The following is a 23,306-nucleotide window of genomic DNA, read 5'->3' on the forward strand; positions in this document are numbered from 1 at the left end:
GGCGTGGCCCTTTGTGCAGCATTAGTACAGCCCCTCCAGGCTGGAACATGCTCAGCTGCTTGCTGAGGGCTCTGCTGTCTCCAGGCATTGTATTTCTCTCTCATGTGTCAACATGTGTTTTGATAGTTTGGTAGCATATGAGGGAAAACTGATTTGTCATGACTCCAGATCATCTTGCAGCTACAAAACAAACCCCACAGCTGACAGGCACTGGTGGTTTGCTTCATTCAGATACAGCAAGTGATCCTGCCCTGGGTATTGGGATTGGGCTCAATATTTTCTCTGCCATTGGCCCTCTCTGTAATCCTGATGAGATATTTCATGTCTTTGGCCCCTGCTGCCACTCCCAGGGCTGGTGAGATTGGTTTGCTTTGGAAGCTCTGGCTCCCATGACATGTCTGGAGTGCCTGGCACTATGGGCCCCCATTCTTAGGTGTCATGTCTACACACTTGTAATAGATCAATTGCTGCTAATAACACAGCTGCCTTCCATGCTCCCCATCCATCCCACTGCCAATTCCTACATCTGTCCTCTCAAAGCAAATATCCTGGAATTATGAAGCCTTTTGCTTTACTGGTTCACCTCATACAGACCCAAATGACTGTGGCAAGGGAAAAAAAAAAGTAAAAAGAAAATGCAGAAGTTGATTAGTTAAAGTGTTGCAGCTGCTCCTGATGTAGAATTGGCTGTTTACCACACATACAGCTCAAACTGAATAGATAAGATCAGACACAGGGACAGGCAGAAGAATTTCTTTGTGTAACACCAAAAGGCATCAGGAGACTGTGTGTGATCCTTTCCCTCACCAGGAATGCCCAGCCTTGAGTTCCCAAAATCTAAATACGACCAAGACATTCCATTTCCTCATCTGCTGCTCTCCTCTGAATTTCTTGATGGGACTCAGTGATCTTAAAGGTCTTTCCCAACCCAAAAGAACTTTGGATTCTCCCTGTCAGTCCCTTCACACTTTCCCTCAGTCAGTCTCTGGCTGCATGGTTGGAACTTCCCTGGCTGGAGCTCAGACTGCTGGATAAAGCCAGAATTTCCAGGTTTTTGTGTATGAATTGTTCTTGTCTGATCATGCATCATCTCACACAAAAAGTTCCTTTTAGCCTGTTTCTGTCATAGTTTTGAGGTCTCTACTAGTAGCAGGAGTGTGTGGAGATTTTCAAACAGATTATCTGTGGAACATTGCTGTCAGCATCTGAAAACACACATACCATGAAGACAAATGCTTGGAAGGCAATTTGAGAGGCAGCTCAAGCAAAGTTACAGCTTGAACTTTTGTCCATTGACTGAAACGTTTTTAATTGTTTAAAGCCAGTTTGTTGTGGAATGTTTTCATAACCTGAAACATAACATATGCTGCACGTTATTTATTTTACGCAAGTGACTTTTAAAATAAGTCATCATGTTTCAGTATCAGCTGCATGCCTGAAACTTGCCAGGAAAGCAGTTGTGCTTGTGACAGAAGTTTGCATCAGGTCTATTCAATCTAAAGAGTGTGGAATCTTTCTGGTTCATATAGCTTCTGTAGTGATGAACAGTTGTGCTGTAAGACACTCTGATGACTCACATCCACTGGCAGGAGCTGGTATGAAATGAAAGCCTGTGCTTCTAGGTTTCTATTCTTTATTCAATAATTGCAAGGGACAATTGGACTGATTTGAGGAATCTGAGCATCTCTAGCTTCCGTTTATCTCAGTGCGACTTCTTTGATTTCAGACACAGGTGATGATCAAATCTTCTGCAAAACACATCTCTCAACCTCCTGTGCACTCTTCTGTAAAATATTGTGAGATTGCCACCTAGCTCATGAAGACTTAATCCTGCACTGAAGATTTAATATTCTGAGGTTCCTAGATGAAAGTCATTGTGCAAGGATGAAGAATTACCTTCAAACTATGGATCTGCTCTGTTTCTTACAAAGTCAGTCTGGCCAAACTCAATGCTTTCCCTTTTTCTGCTCTGAACTTCAGGGATCTGCAAGCCAAGTCATTTATTTTTTAGGAGACAGTGATGATTGATAAAAGTCTTTGGAGCAGGATTGCTAATTTGCAGAGAAGATTCTTATTCCTTTACTCAGAGCTACAGGTTCCCTTTGGTGAGCACTCAGCAAACAAACTCCCCTCCTCATCTGTTCTCATGGCCATGCCATGTGCCTGTGCTTTATGGAGCCCAGTGTTTTGCAAAATCATTGGTACAAAGGACTGGGAAAGGGCTCAAGAGCCTCTTGCATTGAACAGAGATCAAATACACTTAGATGATCAACAGATGTCTGAGTGCCCTTGGAGGTCTTTCAGACCTCTGAGAACAGATTCCACAACATTCATAGGCCTGTTCTTCTGCTTCCCTGTGTGAAAAATTAGAATAAAAAGCCTTCATATCCAATTAAGTGGATTTCTTCACATCATTCCCCCAGAGCAGAGCAGAATATGCAGAATAATTGATCCCTGCCCTTTTTATTAAAAACATTTCTATATTAAAAGACCTTTATCAAGTTTCACCCTTGTTTTTCCAGCCTAAACAGACTCTAAGATTCCTCAGTGCTTTCCTCTGGGCTTTTTTTCCTAAGCTTGTTTCCCAACCCTCCAGGCGCTCGGTGCTCTTGTCAGCTCTCTATAGGTTTCTCAAATGGTGGTGACCCCAGCTGGACATGTCTTCAGCTGGATCCTCAACACGTCCCTCTCAGTCCACTTTGTCATTTGGGCACTTTTCCCTCGGGATCAGCAGCGTTCCACACAATGAGCCGGCTCTGCCCACGCAGGTTTGCGTTGTGCGTGCATCTGCTCTGGGAATAACTGGGGACACCTGCTTCCCACCTCACCCCAGCTCCACAAGTGTGAACTCCAGCTCTGGGCTGTCAGAAAAATGCTTCTGTTCCTTGGAGGTGCCAGCCTCTGCTTGCTGCCTGCCTGCTTTCCCTGCCACAGGCGTGGAGGCGGCGCCTGTAGCGCACCACGTCTTGACCGAGGTCGTGCACAGTAAATGTTTGGAAATGTATCTCACTTATCTCATAAGAAAAGTTGGAACAAATGACACATCTTCATGAAAAAGGAAAAGAGAAGGTCTTCTGAATGCCTCCCTTGGTACTGCCAGCACTTCAGCTTGTTTGATAAAGAGTTTGATTTGCTGATAGATCAACAAAAGTTCGGATGTCACAGGGGAAGCACTGAGAGATGCTGTGGGTGGCATGGCAAACACATAGAGAGGACTTCAGAGAGGTTTTTTTTGATGGCTGTGCTGTTCAGTGAACTCAGCAAAGACTGGGTCTTGGAGGTCTGGGTGAAATAGCCTGTAGCAAAACTTACAGAGCTGTCAGAAAAGGAGAGGCCACGTTTTAAAGTGTAGCGATGCAACATGACATTCACAGTAACAGATGATGGGGAGTCACAGAGCCTGGAAGCTTTCATCTGATCTGAATCAGACTTTGCTACTCTTCAGTACTTCACTGGGGTGCCAGGCCATGGGCAGCACCAGACACTGCTGCTGGACAGGGCTCTGCTGGCATCCAGACTTTTTGTGGGCATGAACACAACTAACCCTGAGCAAGTGTGAGACACATCAGCTGCTCTCATGCCATTACTGGAAAGGGAAGAACCTCTGAGAGGAACTCTTTATTCTAAAGACAGAAAAAAATAAAATTTAGAAGAGGAGACTTTTCTCAGGGTGGGCTAATGGCACTCAGAAGTAACTGAATATCCATTTCTTGATTTGCAAATAACCACTAACACAATTCCTAGTTGCATTCTTTTCTTAAAAATTAAATGGGAGAGTATCATAAAACTGAGCTATTGCTATGCCAGCAAAATATTTGTAGAGAGGTTTTCAGTTTCTGGCCATAAAAGAGAAGGTACAGGAGGTAGGAGATTTTGGTTAAAACCTGGTAAAAGTATTGTGGACTTTTGGACTGTTACTAAAATGTCTGATCAATAAGGATAATGTTGTGGGAATCCACATGAGAGATGAGAGATGAGAGAAATTTTCATTGCAGGATCAACCTGAGCACATCTTGTACTGCCATGAATCTGGTTTCAGTTCCACCAGCTTTGCCCTAGTGTTAATCAGTTGGTTTGACTGGCATGATTTCTGATTACATTATTGTAAGTGAGATCAAGAACCTCTTTCTTTGCCTTCAGGAAACAGAATAGCCATTAGGGGAAATATGGAACTATACTTGTAAGTCCCCAGTGTTTTGTTTTGAATGCAAGAAGGTGTAACTGGTTTCTGCAGGTGTTTCTGAAGAGTTAGCAGAATATTCTTTGTCACAAGCTCAGATGTAATGGTCTTAATCACAGTGTATGGCTCTCCTAGCTGCCACAGGACATTTAATATGTTGGAAAAGGTGTCTCTGTTCCCTTGTAAAAGCCAAATTTGCTTTTACAGCTATTGCCCATAATGCAGCAGGAGAATGGTGTTAATAACCATTTCATTGTGGCTGCAGAAATCCTCTGCACCTCTCCAGGGAAGAAGCAACTTTCTCATCTGTAAATGGCCAAAGTGTTGCCTTTGGAAGCTTTCACTCTTGGGATCCAAAGGCTTCCTTGCACACATAACCTGTGCTTCCTAAGGGTTCTCCAGGGGAGCAAAAGTAGGTTGGTGGGTTGGGTTTTGGCTTGTAATTGTTTCTGGCTTTGTTTGAGCTTCTGAAGGCTGTGGGTATGCACAGTATTCACACAGGGAAGGTGGCAGCCATGGCTGTTTAATGGGAGCAGTGGGAACTGGGAAGTCTCAAGGAGATCCTCAGGAAGGATCCTACAAAGGCTCCCTGGAGCTGCAGGCAGAGTTGGGAAGGGTTGGGTGTGTTCTTCCCAGGAGTGTGGTGCCCTGAACTCTGTGAAGGGCTGTAGAACACCACAAAAAAGCTTCTTCATTTCTACAGAAGCTTTGGAAATGATCAGCCTTTGGAAAAAGAAAAACAGAACAACCTCTATTCCTTGTTATAGAAAATGGAGTGGTCTAGGGAAGTGTTTGCACTGCACTTGAAGGCTTTAGTCCATGCACAGGATTTCAGTGAGTTCATGTCTCTGCCTACCTTGATATTGTTACCTTGCTTCCAGTTTGTGCAGAGGAAGTAAAGACTCAGAGGTCAGCAATGAGTGGTTTTGAAAAACCAAGTGGTGACTGTATCTCCCACAGACTTGGAGAGAGGAATCACAGTTTGTGTCATTTTTAAATACTTCCCACGTTGTCTTACTTACTATTCCTTTTGCTCATTCTTCCCCCCTTTCACTACAAGAATTTAATTTCCTCTTTATGAATAAGAGTTAGCTGATGCTTATAATTTATTTTTAAGTGTACTTTGATCTTAGACAGAGTTTGATGGAATTAGTACTCTAGTAATGTGTCATGGGCATGATCTTCAACACTAACCTCAAGGCAGTTTACCTTCCACTGCGAAATGAATTCCCAATGGGAGATGAAGTTGCCTGGCATGAGTAAGAATCAGGTCACTTGGTCTAAATGACTAATTATGCAGTTTAGTACTTAGCTTTTGGATTCCTGTTGTGACCTCTAAAAGCAGAACAAGTTCCAGATGCTGTCAGAAGTAGCTTCAGTTAGAGGACCTGGTGTGGATTTTACTGAAGCACTGCTCCATTCACATCAAAAACACTCCTGGTCCACAGCAACCCCAAAACTGAGGAGGTCAGGGGTGCTTCTGTTCCCTGTAAATCAGAGGGATGATCATCTTGAACCAGGGCTTGGACCCCTGGATTCACACAGCCACCTACCAACTTTGGGCTACCAAAAGTTGTGCAAATGTGTATCCTCTGAGTGCATAAATTGTAATTTAAAGATATTCATTCATCTAGTTTCTAGCCAAAATCAACTGAAATACTGCTAATCATTAGACTTTTGTTCATATCTGAATATTGCTTTGAAAGCCTTTGGTTTAATCTGCTTTCCTGTCTTTTCCCCCTGTACTTTCAGTGCTGTAGGACTGGAAAAAGGAGGTTTTTTTGTAGTTCTTTCATTGCTCCCCTCTTGCTTCTACTTACTCTCTTGAACCAAAACTGGGACTTAGATTTTGTTGTGGGCATGTATAGTTACCTCAGTGGTCAATCAAGCTGAGAAAATCTGGCTTTGTCTCATTCTTCCTTTTAGAAGTTAACATGAGGGGCTGTTCTACCACTCAAAAAACCGTGAGACTTCTTAATTATTAGTAATCTACTCTGTCTGTGATTAAAAGTGAGTGTTCCCTAGATTTCTTTTGCTGAGGAAATGGAGGAATATATTGAGGAAATGAGGAAGCATTTCAGTGAGGTCAGAGGTGTCCCCAGCACGTTCTGCAGATTGTCTGACAAGGCTGAGCACTGAGAGTGCATTGCACAGCGTGCACAAACAGTTCTGTAAACCATGTTCCTATTTAAAAACACTCAAGTAGAACAAACTTACTTTTTTCATGTCACAACCGGGATCATAATCACATTTCAGCAGTGGGAAGGGAAAGATAAAAGACTTAATTCAGCTTTCAACATGCTGGAGGTTTTCTGTGGCTCCACCTCTGCCCCTTCCCCTGTCCTCATTCCCAGTGTTTTTGAACTCTGCCTGCAATGCATTTCAGGGCTTGCCAAGATATCTCTGACTAGGGGTGAGTTAATGGGAACATCTGGCCAGGAATGAGGGATGATGCTCTGTGCCCCACCCACTCAGCACATCTGGTGGCTGTGGGCATGGACAGGGACCTTACTGAGCATTAAAGCTTCTGCAAGGAAAGAGGATTTTACCATCTCTGGCTGAGTTTATTGAAAATACCCAAATCCAATTTGTTATATAAAGGGACTTTCGTGTACATGGGAGAAATGCCTATAAATAGATGCACACACACACACAAATATACACTTTGTAATATGATTACAGTATACAGTCAATGTGTAAGAATGTGGACTGCCTAAAAAGCTATCTTTTTAGATTAGTCCCAAAAATCCTAAACTTGATGGTTAACCATCAAGGCATATTGCAAGAGACCTCTCTTTGGTAAGGTTTGCAGGGTTGAATATACATTCTCTCCAAGGGGAGGAGAGGATGAAAAGAGTATATGTGGTTGGTTGGCAAACTTCCTTTTTGAAATTATTATTTTAAAGCTGCTGAATTATTTTTGTCTGAGGATGAATTAAAGTGTCCAGATACTTATGTGGACATCTTTTTAATACATAGATAGATGTAGATCTGTATCATTAAGTACCAATGCTCTGCTCTTGTTCTGCTTTGCTGGTAAAATAAAAAAAAAAAAAAAAAGAAGAAAAAACCAAAAAAAAAGATGGATTTTTTCAGACAGCACAATGAATCACCCATGAAGTGAAAATACTGGGCAAATTCTCTTTTGTTTAATAGAATGGGCTGTACACAGCTCAGGCCAGCACATTTTTCATGGGATGCAAGGGAGCAGTTCAAAGAATTGGCAAGGAGTGGGTTCTGCATATTCATGAGGCTGGGTAAGGAGGTGAAAGCACCGGAGAAGGCAGAAAAGCAATGTGAGGATAGAGTGGAATGTGGAGCGAGTTGCCACGGTATCCTATTTTACTGCTCTTTGACGTAAAGCTCCTTTGCTTTTACACAACCGCTGGAATTGAATGGAAGCAGCTCAGGGGCATAAATAATGAATGTGCCTCTCACACGTTGGCAGAGCAGAATCTGCACCTCGTCGAGAGTTAATGTGCCCCTCTCTTCTCTCCCCAGTCTCCAGCCTATGTTCCCGAAGTCAGTCAAGAACTTATCCAGCAGACAGAGGAGAAACTGGAAAACAGCCCCTGCAAAGAGCTGTTCTCTCCCTGTACAAAGTAAGTATCACACGACACCCAAAGACGCCAGGGCTGCAGCCAGCAGCTTGTGAGGAATGTGGCAGGTAGGGACATTTCAGCCTGAACCTGAACCTGAGGCTCACGTCTCTGCTCACAATCCTTGAGGCAGAGCTGACAAGCGGTGAAGTCATTTCATCTGAACAAAATGTAATAAATATTTCCATGCCATTATATACCATACACACAGGCACTTACTGTTTCAGGTATTTGACAGAGTGTTCCAGCCAAGTAAGCCAGCCGTGGATTTCATGCTGTGTGAAAAGAGCTACGATGATAATGTATCCAAAGAAAACATCTCTGTTTCAAAGTGAATAAAAATTAAGTGGCTATACAGTCCATTTAGACAGAGGAATGTGCAAACTTGCTCTGCATGGCTTTTCCAGAAAATCTTCACCAGGAGAACGGGGCTTTTTTAATGCTTTCTGTCTGCCCGTGGCGTTCAAACCAACGTGCATTATTTCCCCCTTTGTCTGGGAAAAGGCTTATCAGTTTCTGCAGCCATTTGTGCCATTATGTGCTAAAGCTCCAGGTATGCAATCTGCCTTTGCAAACCCTGCCCCGAGTGCATGCACGCCAGCAGATCATAAACCAATAAAAATATGAAAAGGAGGGCTCATGGCCCGTGTGGTTTCTGGCTGAGCGTGGTTTGTTTTCCCTGGGTGATGTAATGGGGATTTGTAAAATTTGCTCCGCTGTCATTCATTGTTTTGACTCATTTCATTGACCTTTTCTGGTTCCAGTTATTCTTTGCGTTGGTAGGAGCTGTGGGTTATTTCTGGCCTTCCCTTATAGCACAGGCAGTTTCCTCGCATGGGCCTGGTGTCCTGTAGAGATGCTCTGAGACTCGCACCAGTTGTGGGTGCCAGTCCCAGTGACAAAGGCAGAGCTGTGCTCCACGCAAAGCCCCCTGGTGCCTGTTTCCAGCTCTCAAATCCGTTTGAAAGCTGACAGTTCCCTCTAAAATGCACTTTGTTGTTGCCTAAGAGGGGAACTAAAAAGCAAACAACTGCTGAAAGGCAGCTATTGTTCTCTTAAAATGCGTGCAGCTTTTAATTAACTGAATGGAAAGGGCCAGCATTGGGCACCACTTAATGCAGGCTCCTTCCTTCATCCCAGCTGAAACCCAGGAATGAGCCAGGTTTGGGACCTTGTTAATAAATATGCTGATCATCTCACACAAACTAAAATGAGGTCAAAAGGAAGTTTTAAAAAATTGCTGTTGGTATTTACTGGTGCTGAATGATGTTAATTTTGGAAGGGTTCACAGTCAGACCAGAAAAGGTAGGCAAGTATGAAGCCTGCTGTCCTGGAGGAGCAGGGGTGGGATGAGTTCCATTCACATCTTCATAGATAAAAATCAGTCTGCAAGAAAAGTTTATGTATGTAACTTCTGCTGTTAGCTTTAATATTTTGGCTGTCTGCTCCTGCCCTCCTCCAGCATCACCTAGAAATCTGATGTTGAATTTGGACATTTGCTAAAGCAAATTAAGGCTTATTTTTTATTTCATTTTTTAATCTTTAATCCATTAAGGGAAACTCTTATGATCTGAGTCCAGTCAAAGCTGATGAAGACAGCAACAATTTGACTTGTGTATACTGAACATGTGCAATTACCTGCCTTCTCCAAACTGATGGTGCAAGAATTACAAAAAATAATAATATTGTAACAGCTGAGAATTTCCAAAAATACTAGCTGATGAACGGGATGGAACTGAACTGAGGAGACACATTATTCATGGTGACTTGTTTGCTCAGAGAACTGCCCAGGGTAAGACACAGACTATCCATCCCCAGACTAGAGCAGTCATTCAGAGAGGATTTCCTCCTTCCAGCAAGATCTGGAAATGTGTCTGAATGCCCTTAGACACAGACACAAATGTGTCTGTACACACCCAGACAGAAATGCTCATTTCTTTGGGCACTTTTCACCCAAACCCAACTTGTGTCCTGCCAATGCTGCCAGCAGAGGTGGAAGCAGGAGCCCCAGTGAGCAAAGCAAGAACCAGCACCAGCAGTTGTTAAACAACCTGACCACCTTCATTTTAGACAAATCCCAGCTCAGCCCACATTTTCTTAGTTCCAAGCCTTTGCCCTTTCTGATGGCAAGCCTGATGCTCTCTGGCTGTTTGCTGCCTGCCACCATCAACAGACTTTCTTCTCATATTTGCAGACTGACCTTTATTCTTTCCATTATGCAAAAGGCTCCATCCACTGTGTGAGCCCAAAATTCTTTCCTTGATCCAGAAGCAAATCCACATCCCTGTTCAGACTTTTCTTTCCTCTGTTTTACTCTACAAAGCACATAGCTGTTAGGAAATCCCCTTTGACTTTAGTCACATGCACTAATGCTTCTATGTAGCAGGAATTGAAACTGATCTTTTTGCTCCAAATGATGCCTCAGATGGTCTCTTTTTGATAGAAATGGGCTTCAGCCAGAAATTTCCTATCCAGATGTAAACATCCCTCAAAGTTTAGGAGCTCAGTTCCTGAGGATGTTGTTTCAGTTTACTAACAGAAGCAAAGACATTCAGTTTGTGCTGGCTAACAACCTCTGTAAAAGTCCATTAAAGCCAGTGGGAGTTGCCCTGATAATTTTCAGCAAGCATCACCAGTATTCAGCTTGTATGAGGCCTCCTGTTACGAAATACATCAAGCACATCACTTTGTTTCTGTATTCTGCAGCAAAATAAAGTACAAAATAAAGTGCAAAATAAAGTAGAAATAACATAATCCTACAGTAAAAGAAGTCTGGACTTTTCTCCTCTTGTTTTATTTCTTTTTTGCTCGAAGTTCAGGATTATAAAATGCTTATATATACTTTTCATCTGAGATAGATCTGTCCTTGACCATCTCAGTGGAGAACCATTCCAAGAGTACCTGAACAGCATGTACTTCGACAGGTTTCTCCAGTGGAAGTGGTTGGAAAGGTAAGTGTCACTTATTTTTTTTAATAAAAATAAATACAAATGCTTATTCTTACTTTCCATGCGAAGTCTGTTGAATATGCTCAAAATCTGACAGCTGAGATGATGTTTGCTTCTACAGCTCAAGTATTGGGCCATTTAATGGGCATAGGTACATTAAACATATTAGGTATGATTAATGTACATTCAGCAACTTCAGCTGTCTTTCTGTTTAGCTACCCTCTGAATGTGGTGACTTTTTGTCTGGACCAGTTGTCACTGTTATTAAATCACTCTAAAGAGAGGGAAAATGTGGCGTACGGGTCCTCTCACCGTATTTATTGGCTGGACATTCCTCAACACATTTAATAACCAGGCAGCCTTGGTGGGTATTAATTTGCAAGGAAAGTGCCTTTCCCTTGTCAGGGAGTGCTGAGCAGACGGTCACTGCTGGGTGACAGTGACCTTGAGCAGGGAGAAGCCCCATTTTGCACAAATGGCATTAATTACGGCGGGTGAGCCAGGGCCGGATCCGTGAGCGCTGTGTGTCAGCAGGACTCCTCCAGATCAAAGGAGCTGTGCCAGTTCCTCTCCCTGGAAAGCTACAAAGCTGCTGCTCAGGAGGGGTGGGCAGAGGGAAGAGCCATTTCATGCCAAGACATGCTCCACATGCCATATTTACTGAGCCCAGCATTTACTCTTCCATTTCAATTAAAAAAACATCGGGTGATTCATCTCTAGCCAGGCTATTTCCTATCTGTTTTCACATTAGGGATAAGGAATTTTCTGCAATGCTTTGAGGATTTCTTTTTTTTTTCCGTTCCCCCAACAAGTGTGACAAGCTATTGGATATGCCTGGCTTAAGAAGCTGGGAGAATGGTTTTTGGGATTAGCAAAGAGATGTTAGTAGCATGGAGAGATCAACAGCTCCAAAGGAGCAGTCACAGAGTCCATTTATTCCAGGGACATTGCTGAATATGTAGTTATCACTACTAATTGATGCTTTTAACCCCAAAAGCATTTGCAGCAGCCTCATGGAATACTTAAAATGACATCTTTTCCTCTTCTAGTTTTTTACTGTCTGCATACTATTCTTCCCCTATTTTGGAAAACAATAAAAGGCATTAATGAAAGGATTCACTTCAGCATTTATTCTTCATTGTCATCAACCTCATCATCCCTGTGGTGGGAACAGCCACGTTACTGTGCTCCCTCTGCCGGCTGGCTGCCTGCCAGAGGGGAGCAAGGAGAGCAGGAATGTTCCTGTCCACTGCTGGGATCCCTGGAAAACCTTGGTGCTGGAAACAAAATGGGATCTCACTGAACCTGGAATTATTCTGCTCTCATGTTGTAAAACTTCTACAGTAGCAAAGTAAAAGTTTGGTGTGGAGTTGGAGCCATTCTGGTGGAGCAGATTGTAGGTTGTGTAGGGATCATGCCAAGGGATGTCAAGGGAGCACTCTGCCCTCAAGAACAGACTTATTTAACCTTCATTTAGCTCTTGATCCCTTCTTGCCCTTGATGCTCCCCCAGGAAGCAGGTAGCCCAAAGGGAATGGACTGGCTTGGATCTTGTCTTCCTGCTCTCCCAGCCTGCAAATGTCACATAAATCCTCCTGCTCCCAGGAATGTTTCTGCCTTTGATTCATATGAGTGTCATGTTTTGTTTAACACAACAGAAGTATTTTCTGGTGGTTTGAATTTTGGATCTCTTTTTCTCATCTTGCTGGCCAAGCAAAGCAATGTGTTAGCCCACCCTATATGTCATGGGAATTAATATCTTATTGGAAGATCTCAGGCTTCCTCTTTGCTTAACAAAGGCCAAAGCTGTATAATGGAGATTCAGAGCCCTCCTTGGTCCTAAGATGCTAGCAGAAATTATACTGATGACTCACTAATGTGTTGTATTTTATTACAGCTTAATATGTTGGAATTGAAAAGTTCAAGCCATACATAGTATTGAAGTAATGTAATTACATAATTATATATTATATTATATAATGTGATTACCTTGAAATAATGGGATTATATAATATTTATCTATTTTGCTTTTCAAAAGTATGCTCTGAAATAAATAAATCACAGAGAGTGCATTAAACATAGTGTGGTGGGGGGTTATTTATTTATTTCCTTTTCTTCCAGGCAACCAGTAACAAAAAACACATTTAGGCAGTACAGGGTACTGGGGAAAGGCGGCTTTGGGGAGGTGAGTAATTCTGAAATTTACTGTTAAGAGTGTTTCTTACTTTTTAGATGCTGCAGGTACAGGAGCCTGATGTGACAGAGGCTGATTTACATTAATTGCTGACAGTTCTACTTAACCCCTCATGACACCGTAATCTCAAAAGGACACTTTGGAGAGTTTTTTTGTGTTCAGCTGTTGCATTCACAGTGGAATTGGGGTCACACCCTTATTTGTATTTTCCTGGTGTCTGGGGGTGGCAGCAGAGGCAGGGGAGGTGCAGGCTGAGAGATTAAAATCTGCACAGACAAAAGGAGGTGGGAGAGGAAGCAGGCGGAGGAAAGCGAAATAATCAAACCAATATTCCGCAGCAGGTTTGGAAACAGTAGCGGGTCCCCAGCTGCCCCTGCCTAGGCCTGGCTCACTAAGCCTCCAACTCTGGCCTTAAAAGGACTGAACCAGAGGAGCTGGTGAGGGGTGAAGTGCAGCCCAGACACAGCTGGGTTTGCTTGGAGTCACCCGGCAATTGTTGTGCTCCGTCCGCAGGTCTGCGCCTGCCAAGTGCGAGCCACGGGGAAGATGTACGCCTGCAAGAGATTAGAGAAGAAGAGGATCAAGAAGAGGAAAGGCGAATCCATGGCACTCAATGAGAAGCAGATTTTAGAAAAAGTCAATAGTCAGTTTGTAGTGAGTATTGTTTGAGCGCCGTGGTTCCCTGCTCAGCTGCTCTGGTTGAATCCAGTGCCTCCTCCATCTCCTGCTCCTGGAAAGGTGCCAGGAGCTGAATCCCTTTGCTTTGCACCTTGGCCCTGCTCTGTGTACCTTTGCTGAGTCTTATTTTAGTCTCTGGTCTGTGAGAAGTGCAGCAGTCAAGGGGCCTGTGCCTGCCATGGGAGCATGATGTGTTTCACAGCCTTGGCTTGCATCACAGCTGCATCAGGATGAGCTATTCTTGTCCAGTGTGATCACCTGAATTCCCAGGGTCTGGGAGAGAGGTGCTTGGAGGAGACTGAAGGAGATTCACCCCAAACAGATCAGATGAGACTGGCCTTGCAGAAGCATCTAGCCAGTGAGGTAGAGCTGGTTGGCCTGATGCAGGGCTCTCCTGAGTCACACCAGCTCTTGTGCCTCCTTTAAAACTTGCCTTAGATTTAGACAAAGAAAAAAGGTGTTATCTCAGCATCTGTCGTGTTCTTTATATTAATTTCAGGAAACACTCTGTAAACACCGATGCAAGGTGTTTTCTTACATGTGTACTTGCCTCTGCCAGAGGATGGCACATATTTAAAAGTGATGGGTAGATTTTGGCTGGTCTGATTTTTCCTTGGGCACCCACCAGAGCCCCCAGGGATGATGCTGACCTTCCCATCTCCGTGACGATCCATTTGATCACCCCAGGAATGGGATATCTGGGCCTTCCAGGGAAATCACTGAGATGCAAAACAGTGCAGCAGGAGGTGTAAATTCCCTTGATTACTAACATTTCTCATACATGGGAAAATATGCCTGGAATTAGTATGTTTGTCCAGCCTCTGAAGGCATCTGAGCCCTGAGGGTTTCTGGTGATAAATAGGTTGGATTCGACAAATTAATCTGCAGAATCCTAACATCTGATTTTTCCATACTTCTAAAATACATGTTTGCCATTGTAAGAAAGCCCATACCAAATTCAATTTTTCTTTTTTTTTTTTTCATTTTCTGGGGAAAATCTTTAATGAAGAGCTAGCACTTCCTTCTTAGCAGCCATCTGAACTGTCACAACTGTGCTGCAAATGTTTTTCTAGGTCAATTTAGCCTATGCCTATGAAACAAAGGATGCACTGTGTTTAGTTCTGACCATAATGAACGGAGGTGACCTGAAGTTTCATATCTACAACATGGGAAACCCAGGCTTTGAGGAGGAAAGAGCTTTGTTTTATGCAGCAGAGATTCTTTGTGGCTTGGAAGACCTTCACAGAGAAAATACTGTGTACAGGTAAGCACTCTCTAGAGTCTCAGGATGTCTTTTCTGGGTAGGAAAGAATTGTCTGCTTCCTCCCTTCTTATTGTGGTGCTGCACAGCTGAGATGCCTGAGTGCTTTGGCTGAAATTTTGCAGAGCCCTGTATAAATACAGCATGATACAGTCATCATGGAAGGAAGCAGTTGCTTCCCTAAATACATCCTGTCTAAGTTTTCCAGAACTAGCACAAAGCTCCCCAAACCTTACCTAAGTGTGCACTGGGCAACATTAAAAAGTGATGGAAGTTCCTTTAAAGGGATTTCATTTAGGAATTGAGTTCCTAGTTGGGATGAAATGGAGATCATTCCATCCAACCCTCTATTTTAATTAGTTAGATTATTTTGCATGAGGGGCTGCAGCACATCAGGTGTGGGAAAACTTCTATTGCAGAGGGCATGCAATCCCAAGAGGGCGTCTGAGACAGAGGGCATGGATTTCCATTGGTGTGAGTGTGATTAGCTGGATGGGATCACAGTGATCCTGGCGTGCCAGCCATGGAAGGGGGCCCGTTCCCAGCCACACCACAGAGGCATCCTGCTGGCAGCATCCCACCATCCCTGGGTGCAGCCAGCGGGCACAGCGCTGCCCGGCGCCGCCGCTGCCGCTTCCAGGAGGGCAGCTCCCAAGTTCTCAGCTTCCACTTTGGCTTCCAGCTCTACACAAGCACTTTTCCAGGGCAGGCTGGATAAGCAAGCAGATTGCAGACAGAGTTCTTGTGACTCCACGAGGATTTATTTTTTTTAATCAACAGCCAGTGTAGTTGTAAACAACGGTTCTTGTTTGTCTTCATCATCCCCGCTTGTGAAATCATCATTGCTGGCATTCACAGCAGAAGAGGGCCTGTAAATTGATGAAAGAACTTCCAAGGACAATGATTAATAGACAATAAGATGCTATTTTTAAAAGCCAAGCCACACTTTAAATCATTTTACATGTCTGGGTGTAATACATATGATGCATGCGTTTGTATGCATAGAAATTGCAATATTGTTGTTCCTTGGAGATCTCTAACAAACTGACACTTGGTTGCCTTGCATCTTGCTAGCTGGCACACAGAGGGCAGACAGATAACATGCTGATTTAGTTGGTGCTCACCCAAGAAGGAAGTTTTTTCTTTCCCAAAGGAACAAAATGGTACTAAATGTCTAATGTCAATTGAAAAATCAAATCATAAGTGAAGTGTCTGGCTTCCTTTTCCCTTAGAAAACCTCCTACCACATTTTGAAACATTTTAGGAGCTAGTGTAGTGTTTCGCAATCATATTTTATTGAAAAAAATGACTGGTGCATTCATAACATGGCTGGTAAAATGCCACACTAATTCCATTTTCTAATAGAACAAATCAGATCTGGCCACATAAAATAGTGCGTGGCTCTGAGAGAAATGGCACCTACTTCCTTAAGCAGGAGTTTTCATGCTACTCTTGAAAGAGCTGCTACTTTACACCTCAGATGGCACATTCATTTTGGTGATGAATGATACTACATCCTTGTAGGTGACATTTTCTAGCAGTATGTCAGGAGCATCTGCAGAGACCCCTCATTTGTAACGGCGCAGCGTATGGTGGGACCCGTGAGAAGTGCTATATAGGTCAATAAAAAATAGCAGCTAAATGCTACTGCCTTCTCAAGGCGAATAATTCATCACAAAACACTTATTCTCCAGACTTAATTTCATTTTCTTTAAACAAAATGCTCCTGAGTAAATCACAGCTTTGAAAAATGCATCCCCATCTCCTGGGCTGCTGCTGACGCACGCTGCAGACGTGACCCGGGAGAACAACCAGGCTCAGAGTCAGATTTATCTCATTCAGAATTCCCTTGTCAAACATGGCACTTGTGCTACATCTCTCAACTGCATCATGTTAGTAAAGGTCAATGGGTTGGTTGTTCGTGGAAAGCAAATGTAAAAAGCTGCTGGTTCTCTTCTAATTATTTCTATATCATATATATAATATATATATAATTCATTTTTATTCATTTATATTTCATAATTTATATTATGCATTTATATATTATATATATTTTATACACACACACACATATATATATAAAACTTTTTGTTTATATAAATATTTTTTATGTATGTAATTTTTTTAAATTTATACTATAGCTGTGCCTGGAAGCTCCAGTCAGCACCAAGCTCACATTGTCCCAGGCATTGCACAAACACGTGGTAAAGTGGTAAAGCCTTGTCCAAAGTGATTAATTGAGTTGTTTAGGCCGTCCTGCACAGCCAAACAATTGCCTTTTGAGCATGGGCACAGTGCCAGCAGTTTATGTTTCAGTATGTTTGGGCAAGGCTAATTTACAAATAGGAAGCTGAGCCTTTGGGAAGTAGCTTTATGTGTCAGTGTGTCCACCAGGGAGTTTTTTTCCTCCTGGACATTTCAGTTATGAACCCTTGGAAGTGCTGGCCATGCCAAGGAAGCCAGCCTTGATCCTGAGGAACCAGAAGCCTGAAAACAGGAATGACAGCTGATGCCTGGGAGGGGAGGAAAGCTTCCTCTAACTGCCCTGAATGGCAGAGGACCCTGAGAACTGAACTGGTGTTCTCAGAGTCCTTGTGGAGTCTCCCATTTTCTCATTCAAAGACAACAATTTCCCAAGTTCCACATAAGTTTCTTATCACTGGCCCCCAGTTAGAGTTTTAAGTGGGACTAATAACTGCTGAGCAGAAGATGAAGTAACTGATGAAGGCTGAGTTCTTCAAGGGAATGATTCTTACAGGATTCAGAACCTATTTTCAAAAAGAAATAGACATTGCCCTTGACTGTGCTGCTCCAGCATTGGAAACCTTCTGCTGACTGGCAGGGGAAGCCTACAGTGGTATGTTAAACACAATCACAGCTTCTCCTCAGTCTTCAGCTGCCCTTCACATATTTCAGCATTGTTTGTTTGAAAAGCAGGCTTGGTACCACTGGGCACTGGGTGAGGTTTATCTGGGAGGTCAGGAAGGTCTGAAGCAAGCAAGAAGAGGAGATTACTCACAGAGCTTTGTGTTCTTGCTTGAAATCATAAATAAAAACAAGGCAAGTTTCAAAATTCCAACTTTGGCGTCGTCAAAGCTATAAACCACCCCTTTCCATAGACAGGAAAATTTGTGATACTGGAGTGGTGCAGCTTGAGAGGTGGGGTGGGCTCTGTGCTCTGCCCTGTGCCCTGGTGCAAGGCTTTCTCTTGTACACACCCTCTCTCTGCTCTTTGCACAGACATGCCTCTTGCTGGGCAGTTACCAGAACCAAGCTGGTTCACAGATGCAAGGAGGCCTTACAAAAAGGAAGAGGCCAAGCAGGGTTTGGATTTGCACCAGGCTAAGCACTGTCTTTAGATAAAAGCCAGGGCATGATGTGGTGAATTGAAGCAATGCTGTTTTCCCTGCCTCACCCAGCTGCTGGTGCCTCATTCAGGCTGAGGCCAGCACAGCCCAGTCCTGGGGCACTTCTGGGACACTCCCTGCCCAGCATGTCCATCTCCCCCTCTGACTCCTCTGGTCCCACCTCTTGGGCTGGCTCAATTCCCCCTCTGCATGAGCAGGATGGGAAGGAGCCTGCCTGGCTCCCACCTCAGCAGCAGGCCAAGAATGGCAGCAGCTGCAGAGCTGTGCTGGGCTTGGAAAGGTTTGGAAAACAGCCTTGGTCAAGGAGGGGACAGCGTGGCTGGGCTGGGAAGCATCTCAAAGCAGCAGCTGGTGGAGGAGGTTTTGTGCAGACAAACTTTTCGGAAGAATGATCTGCCAAGGCTCTGCTAAATATATGAAAACTGAGATTATTTACTTCAGAAGTTTATACCTTGCCCAGATCTGGGGATTTTTTGTTTTCTTTTTCTCAGGAACAGTAAAAGGCACATCTTTGACATCAGATTGACCACCTTGCTCATTTTCATGGCATTGCTCCAAACCACACAGGCACTAGAGTTTCACAAATGCTTGTAAGAATAATCTTAATCTGGACACAGCATTCCCCTCTCTGCCCCACATTTTCCAAACTCAACAAAATTATTGCACATGTGTGCAAGTGCATGGACACACATTCACATATTTAGTCTGACTCAGATGCCAGACATAGAAAATTAGAGCCCAGCAGATTTCTATTTCCATTTTCACATGTAAATAAAGTATTTTAAAACCTATTTGTTTAACATGAGATTTTATAACAGAAAATGTTAGAGAGATTTTACAACACACAGGACTACAGGGGTTCATTTACAGGGCTTCAGGACTAGATGGATGAGTCCATTATAGGGTACATTAGGAACTAAAAGCTTGGCTTAGTGAAAAATTGTAACTCCAGTTTAGAAAAAGACCTATGGTTTCAGTCTGTCTGTGAAGTGAGTTGTAAAAGGTTGTATTGGTTTCAGGAGTTCCTTGCTGTTTGAGTTGACACTCAGTTGGTTTATTACAAGTAATAAATGCCCTCGTGCACTTGTATGGTTATGTTATCAAAACCAGCTTCATACCCATAACTGCTATCTTTCATTTCCAGAGATCTGAAGCCAGAAAATATCCTGCTGGATGATTATGGTAAGTCTCGGAGCTTTACAGAGATGCTTTCACAGTAAAGTAGATTAAGTTCGTTTCAGGATATATATTGCACAAAGACAAATAATGCTCTGAAGTGATTAAGAGGCTCAGCATACACTAATATTCCTGTCTAGGGGTGGGTGAGCTGCTGGAGCTGGCTGCACAGATGGAAGGAAGCAGCCGTGCCCTCAGCAGGGGCTGTTCTCCAGAGCTCGGCATTGCTGAGGCTCTCTGCCTTTCCTTGTTGTCTTTCCATCCTGGTGAAACACAAAGGGAGTTCTAATTTCTAAATCTTCTGCTTCCCTCTCCATTTTTGAAAGTACTTTCACCCTCTGCTGAGCCAAGTCTGGTTTTATGCAAACCCAGGTACCCATTCGTTGCTGGAGGCAGTGATAATCGAATCTCGTGCTGGCTTGAAGACCAGATGTGGCCTCTTCAGCCATCACAGAGTTACAGAATTGTGTCAGCCCATCCATCCTCTGGGATCAGTTCAAGATACTTCCCCCCAGCATGCTTCTCTCTGCCTCTTTTCATTGGTTTTAAACTACCTGATACAATCCCCTGCAGTCCACAGCCTTACTGTTAACATTTATTTCACTGCATTGTAGCACCCTTAATAATTCCTCTGTTCCAAATCAATGAAACTGCTCTAATTCAGTGATTCAGAACACTCCTTTCTTAAAATGTCCGAGCAGTAAATTGCAGGAGTAGTTTAGCAATGACCACAGTTGTGGGTTTTGGACTAATTTGGGTCAGGTTATTATATCTGCTTTCTGTTGTTTTGTTTGTTTTTTCCTTCCAGGCCATATTAGAATATCTGATTTGGGTCTAGCTGTTAAAATCCCTGAGGGTGAATCAATCCGTGGAAGAGTAGGAACAGTAGGGTATATGGGTAAGTCTTCCACAGCTCATCTTTATAAAAATTTACCAAGGTTACTTGAGTTTTAGAGATATTTCTGCCAAGAAAGCTTAAGAAAAAAGAATAAAAAATTTTCACATTCAGCTGGGTCCAGTTTCATGCAGCAACTCCTACAGAAATCCTGATAGTGAAAATCAGAAGAGGGTGAAAGGCTTAACCTCTACAGCTCTCAGTGAGGCTGATCTATAACCTTAAATCAGCAAAACAAATTGAAAGAGAAGACAGCAAATGGGATTCCAGTGATTTTAGTATAGATTTATCTTAGGAGGGTTATGTGTCAAAGTAAAGATTTCTTTCTAGCTGCCGCTTTGTCTCGGAGTTACAATGTATTTGCATGGGTATGATAAAATGGGTAAGTCCACACCTATGGTCATCTTGACCAGGGTCACCTTGAGCTTTCCTCTGTGTGCAGGGGAGGATTTGCACAAAAGACGAGTAGAGATTTGTACATTGGTAAAAAAAAATCCCCAACTACACTCCCTTGTTTAACTAGATCTGTTTTCTAAACTCAATGTAATTATTTTCATGCATTCTCTGGGTGGGCATATTTTCTTGGAGTAAAAATTGCTTATGCTTATTTGACTGAATAGAAACTAGCTGATGTGAGCCACTGTTACACCATATGGAGACTTTAATGAAAGCAAGCAAATCAGTTGTCATGTCTAAATTTTGTTATCTCAGTGTAAGTTTGCGTGCACACTAAGGCTCTGTGCTTGTGAGCACGTGGGGATGTGTGTTTGTACCCCTGCATGGAGGTGAGGGTGCCTGCAAGACAGTGACTCTCTGCCCAAAAGCATTGTCTGTGGTTGCAACACAAAATTAATGGATTGGAGTTTCTTTAAAGGGGAAAAAGAAAAGCTATGAATTGACCAAAGAGACAGAAATTGCTTTTGAAGAAATGTCACGGCTGTTTACAGGATGTGTGTTTGCATTTCCTTTCTTTCCTAAGTGGAAAAATCTAGAGGAACTCTTAAAATTAGGTCTCTGCTTAATATTTAGACCAAACTTATTTTGTGATTATTTTTTTTAAATTTTAATTGGACTGAGTTGATAGAGAAGTCATAAGACAGCATGCACAAGGCATGTAGCATGTAGAGAGAACACCATGGCATGTAGCATGCTGCATTTCCTGTAATGCCCTCAACTGCAGTCAGGAGGTATTTTTTTATTTTACCCACCATTCCCTGTGCATGTGTATTCAGTCACCAAAATGAAACTTCGAGGCATTTAAGTGCTCTGCCTGTGTAAATACCAAGCATTTCCACAAGGCATCTCCCTCTCCTCCACAGCTCCAGAGGTGCTGAACAACCAGAGATACACACTCAGCCCTGACTACTGGGGGTTAGGCTGTCTCATTTATGAAATGATTGCTGGGCAATCGCCGTTCCGTGGGAGGAAAGAGAAGGTGAAGAGGGAAGAAGTGGACAGAAGAGTGCTGGAGACAGAGGAGGTGTACTCCCATAAGTTCTCTGAGGAGGCCAAGTCCATCTGTAAAATGGTAAGGGGCTGGAAGGCTCAGTGGGGCAGCTTCACCAACCAGCTGTGTCTGACACGGTCTGAGCAGTAACAGGGGGCCATGGAGGGGCTGCAGAAGCAAGGACTAACCAAGCCCATCTGTGCATGGGATGACTGCACTCTCTATTCATTCAAACTCTGTTTGTTTGGGCTTGTTTCTCCATGAGATTCATCATGGTCATCCCGAGCCCTCTCCAAGGTTTTATGGCCCAGGGAGCAGTATCTATTCTCATGAGACTTTGAGTGTTAGTTTGCAGTCAAGAATGCACTTCTGTCTTTTATAACCTTGTAGAAAAAAAGAAAAAGGACTCGATGATGCAAGAATCTGATTGTCTCCTGCAAGGAACTGCAAACCCCACGCTTCCATTGTCTTTGGTGAGAGCTGGGGGTAAGCAGGACAAAGATTATGCAATGAAATTGTTGTGACACTCAAATGTTGTCCCAGCCCATCTCACTAACTTTGTTAGCAGCTTTTCCCCCGGGGTGTCAGGGTATCCAGCTTTTCTTAATACTGTTGAGCTGTTCTTCAAAATGTTCTCTCACTCCTTCAGCTGGGAGTCATTTTCATAGCACAATAGCCATGTCTGACAATGGAAATCCTCAATCCCTCTGAGAAATCTCAAAGCTGCATCTGAATTCATCAATGTCTTGTTGACATCCATCTTTAGAAGGCTGAATTGTAATTTGGAAAAGGATGTGGCCTTTTTTGGGTGTTGTTTGCTAAGGAGTGAAGTCTCCTTTGGAGACAATGACCTATCTGTGTTTGCTGGTGGAGGGAGAATGAAGGGGAGGAAAGGTCAACAAATAGGTAGGGAGAGCTTCACCAATGTCTTGTGCAACAGGCAAGCAAAGAGCAGATCCACAACACTGCATGAAGAGACACTGAAGTCTCCTTGCAAAATAATAATGGTAGCACTGCCAAGAGTCATGCCTGGAAGTCATTAACTCACAGTGCACCGAGTCATTCCTGAATCCTCAGGGTGGTGTTTAGCTGACATCACTCTAGAGAGATGCTCTGGGCCGTTCACTGCCCTCAACTGGTGGTGCAGAGCCCGCAGTGAAGCTGATATGGGAGGACCTGGGGCAGCCATGGGCTCTCACAGACCATCCCATGTGCCCCAGCTGGCTGCCTTCTGTCCTCAGGCAGCATCTCAGCTCTCACCAGGTGAGGAGCAGCGTCTGCTGGAGTGGCAGGGAATTTGTGTGCCTGTCCTGCTGTTAATCTGAAATGGAGATGTGAGGCAAAAATTTTACCTTGCTGCGTGAGGCACAGAATCAGGATAGTTTGGGTTGAAAGGGACCTGTAAAGATCAAATAGTCCAACCCCCCTTTTCTGGCTGACATACCTGTAGAAGCTCTTCTTGCTATTCTTTATTTCCCTTGTGTAACAGAATGAACATATACTTTGGAAATAACCATGAGAACTTAAAGCTGAGAAGAATTAAATGTAGCATTGATGGGAT

At 43.4% G+C, this 23,306-nt stretch overlaps 1 protein-coding gene across 4 annotated transcripts in view; it reads left to right on the forward strand.

Annotated features, from left to right (window-relative positions):
- GRK5 (G protein-coupled receptor kinase 5) overlaps positions 1-23,306 on the forward strand; it is a 154,651-nt gene that overhangs the window by 113,789 nt on the left and 17,556 nt on the right. For 2 of the 4 annotated variants that reach the window (XM_059852054.1, XM_059852056.1), the window contains exons 5-12: positions 7,682-7,782; positions 10,638-10,730; positions 12,848-12,911; positions 13,434-13,574; positions 14,672-14,862; positions 19,372-19,409; positions 20,212-20,301; positions 21,618-21,826. In XM_059852054.1, the coding sequence (XP_059708037.1) occupies positions 7,682-7,782; positions 10,638-10,730; positions 12,848-12,911; positions 13,434-13,574; positions 14,672-14,862; positions 19,372-19,409; positions 20,212-20,301; positions 21,618-21,826 (927 nt within the window). Of the gene's footprint in view, positions 1-7,477; positions 7,513-7,681; positions 7,783-10,633; positions 10,731-12,847; positions 12,912-13,433; positions 13,575-14,671; positions 14,863-19,371; positions 19,410-20,211; positions 20,302-21,617; positions 21,827-23,306 lie in introns of those variants that run through there. The other 2 variants (XM_059852055.1, XM_059852057.1) reach the window with 2 other exon arrangements.

This window comes from Haemorhous mexicanus, chromosome 7 (genome assembly GCF_027477595.1).
Source record: "Haemorhous mexicanus isolate bHaeMex1 chromosome 7, bHaeMex1.pri, whole genome shotgun sequence".
Taxonomy (NCBI): Eukaryota; Metazoa; Chordata; class Aves; order Passeriformes; family Fringillidae; genus Haemorhous; species Haemorhous mexicanus.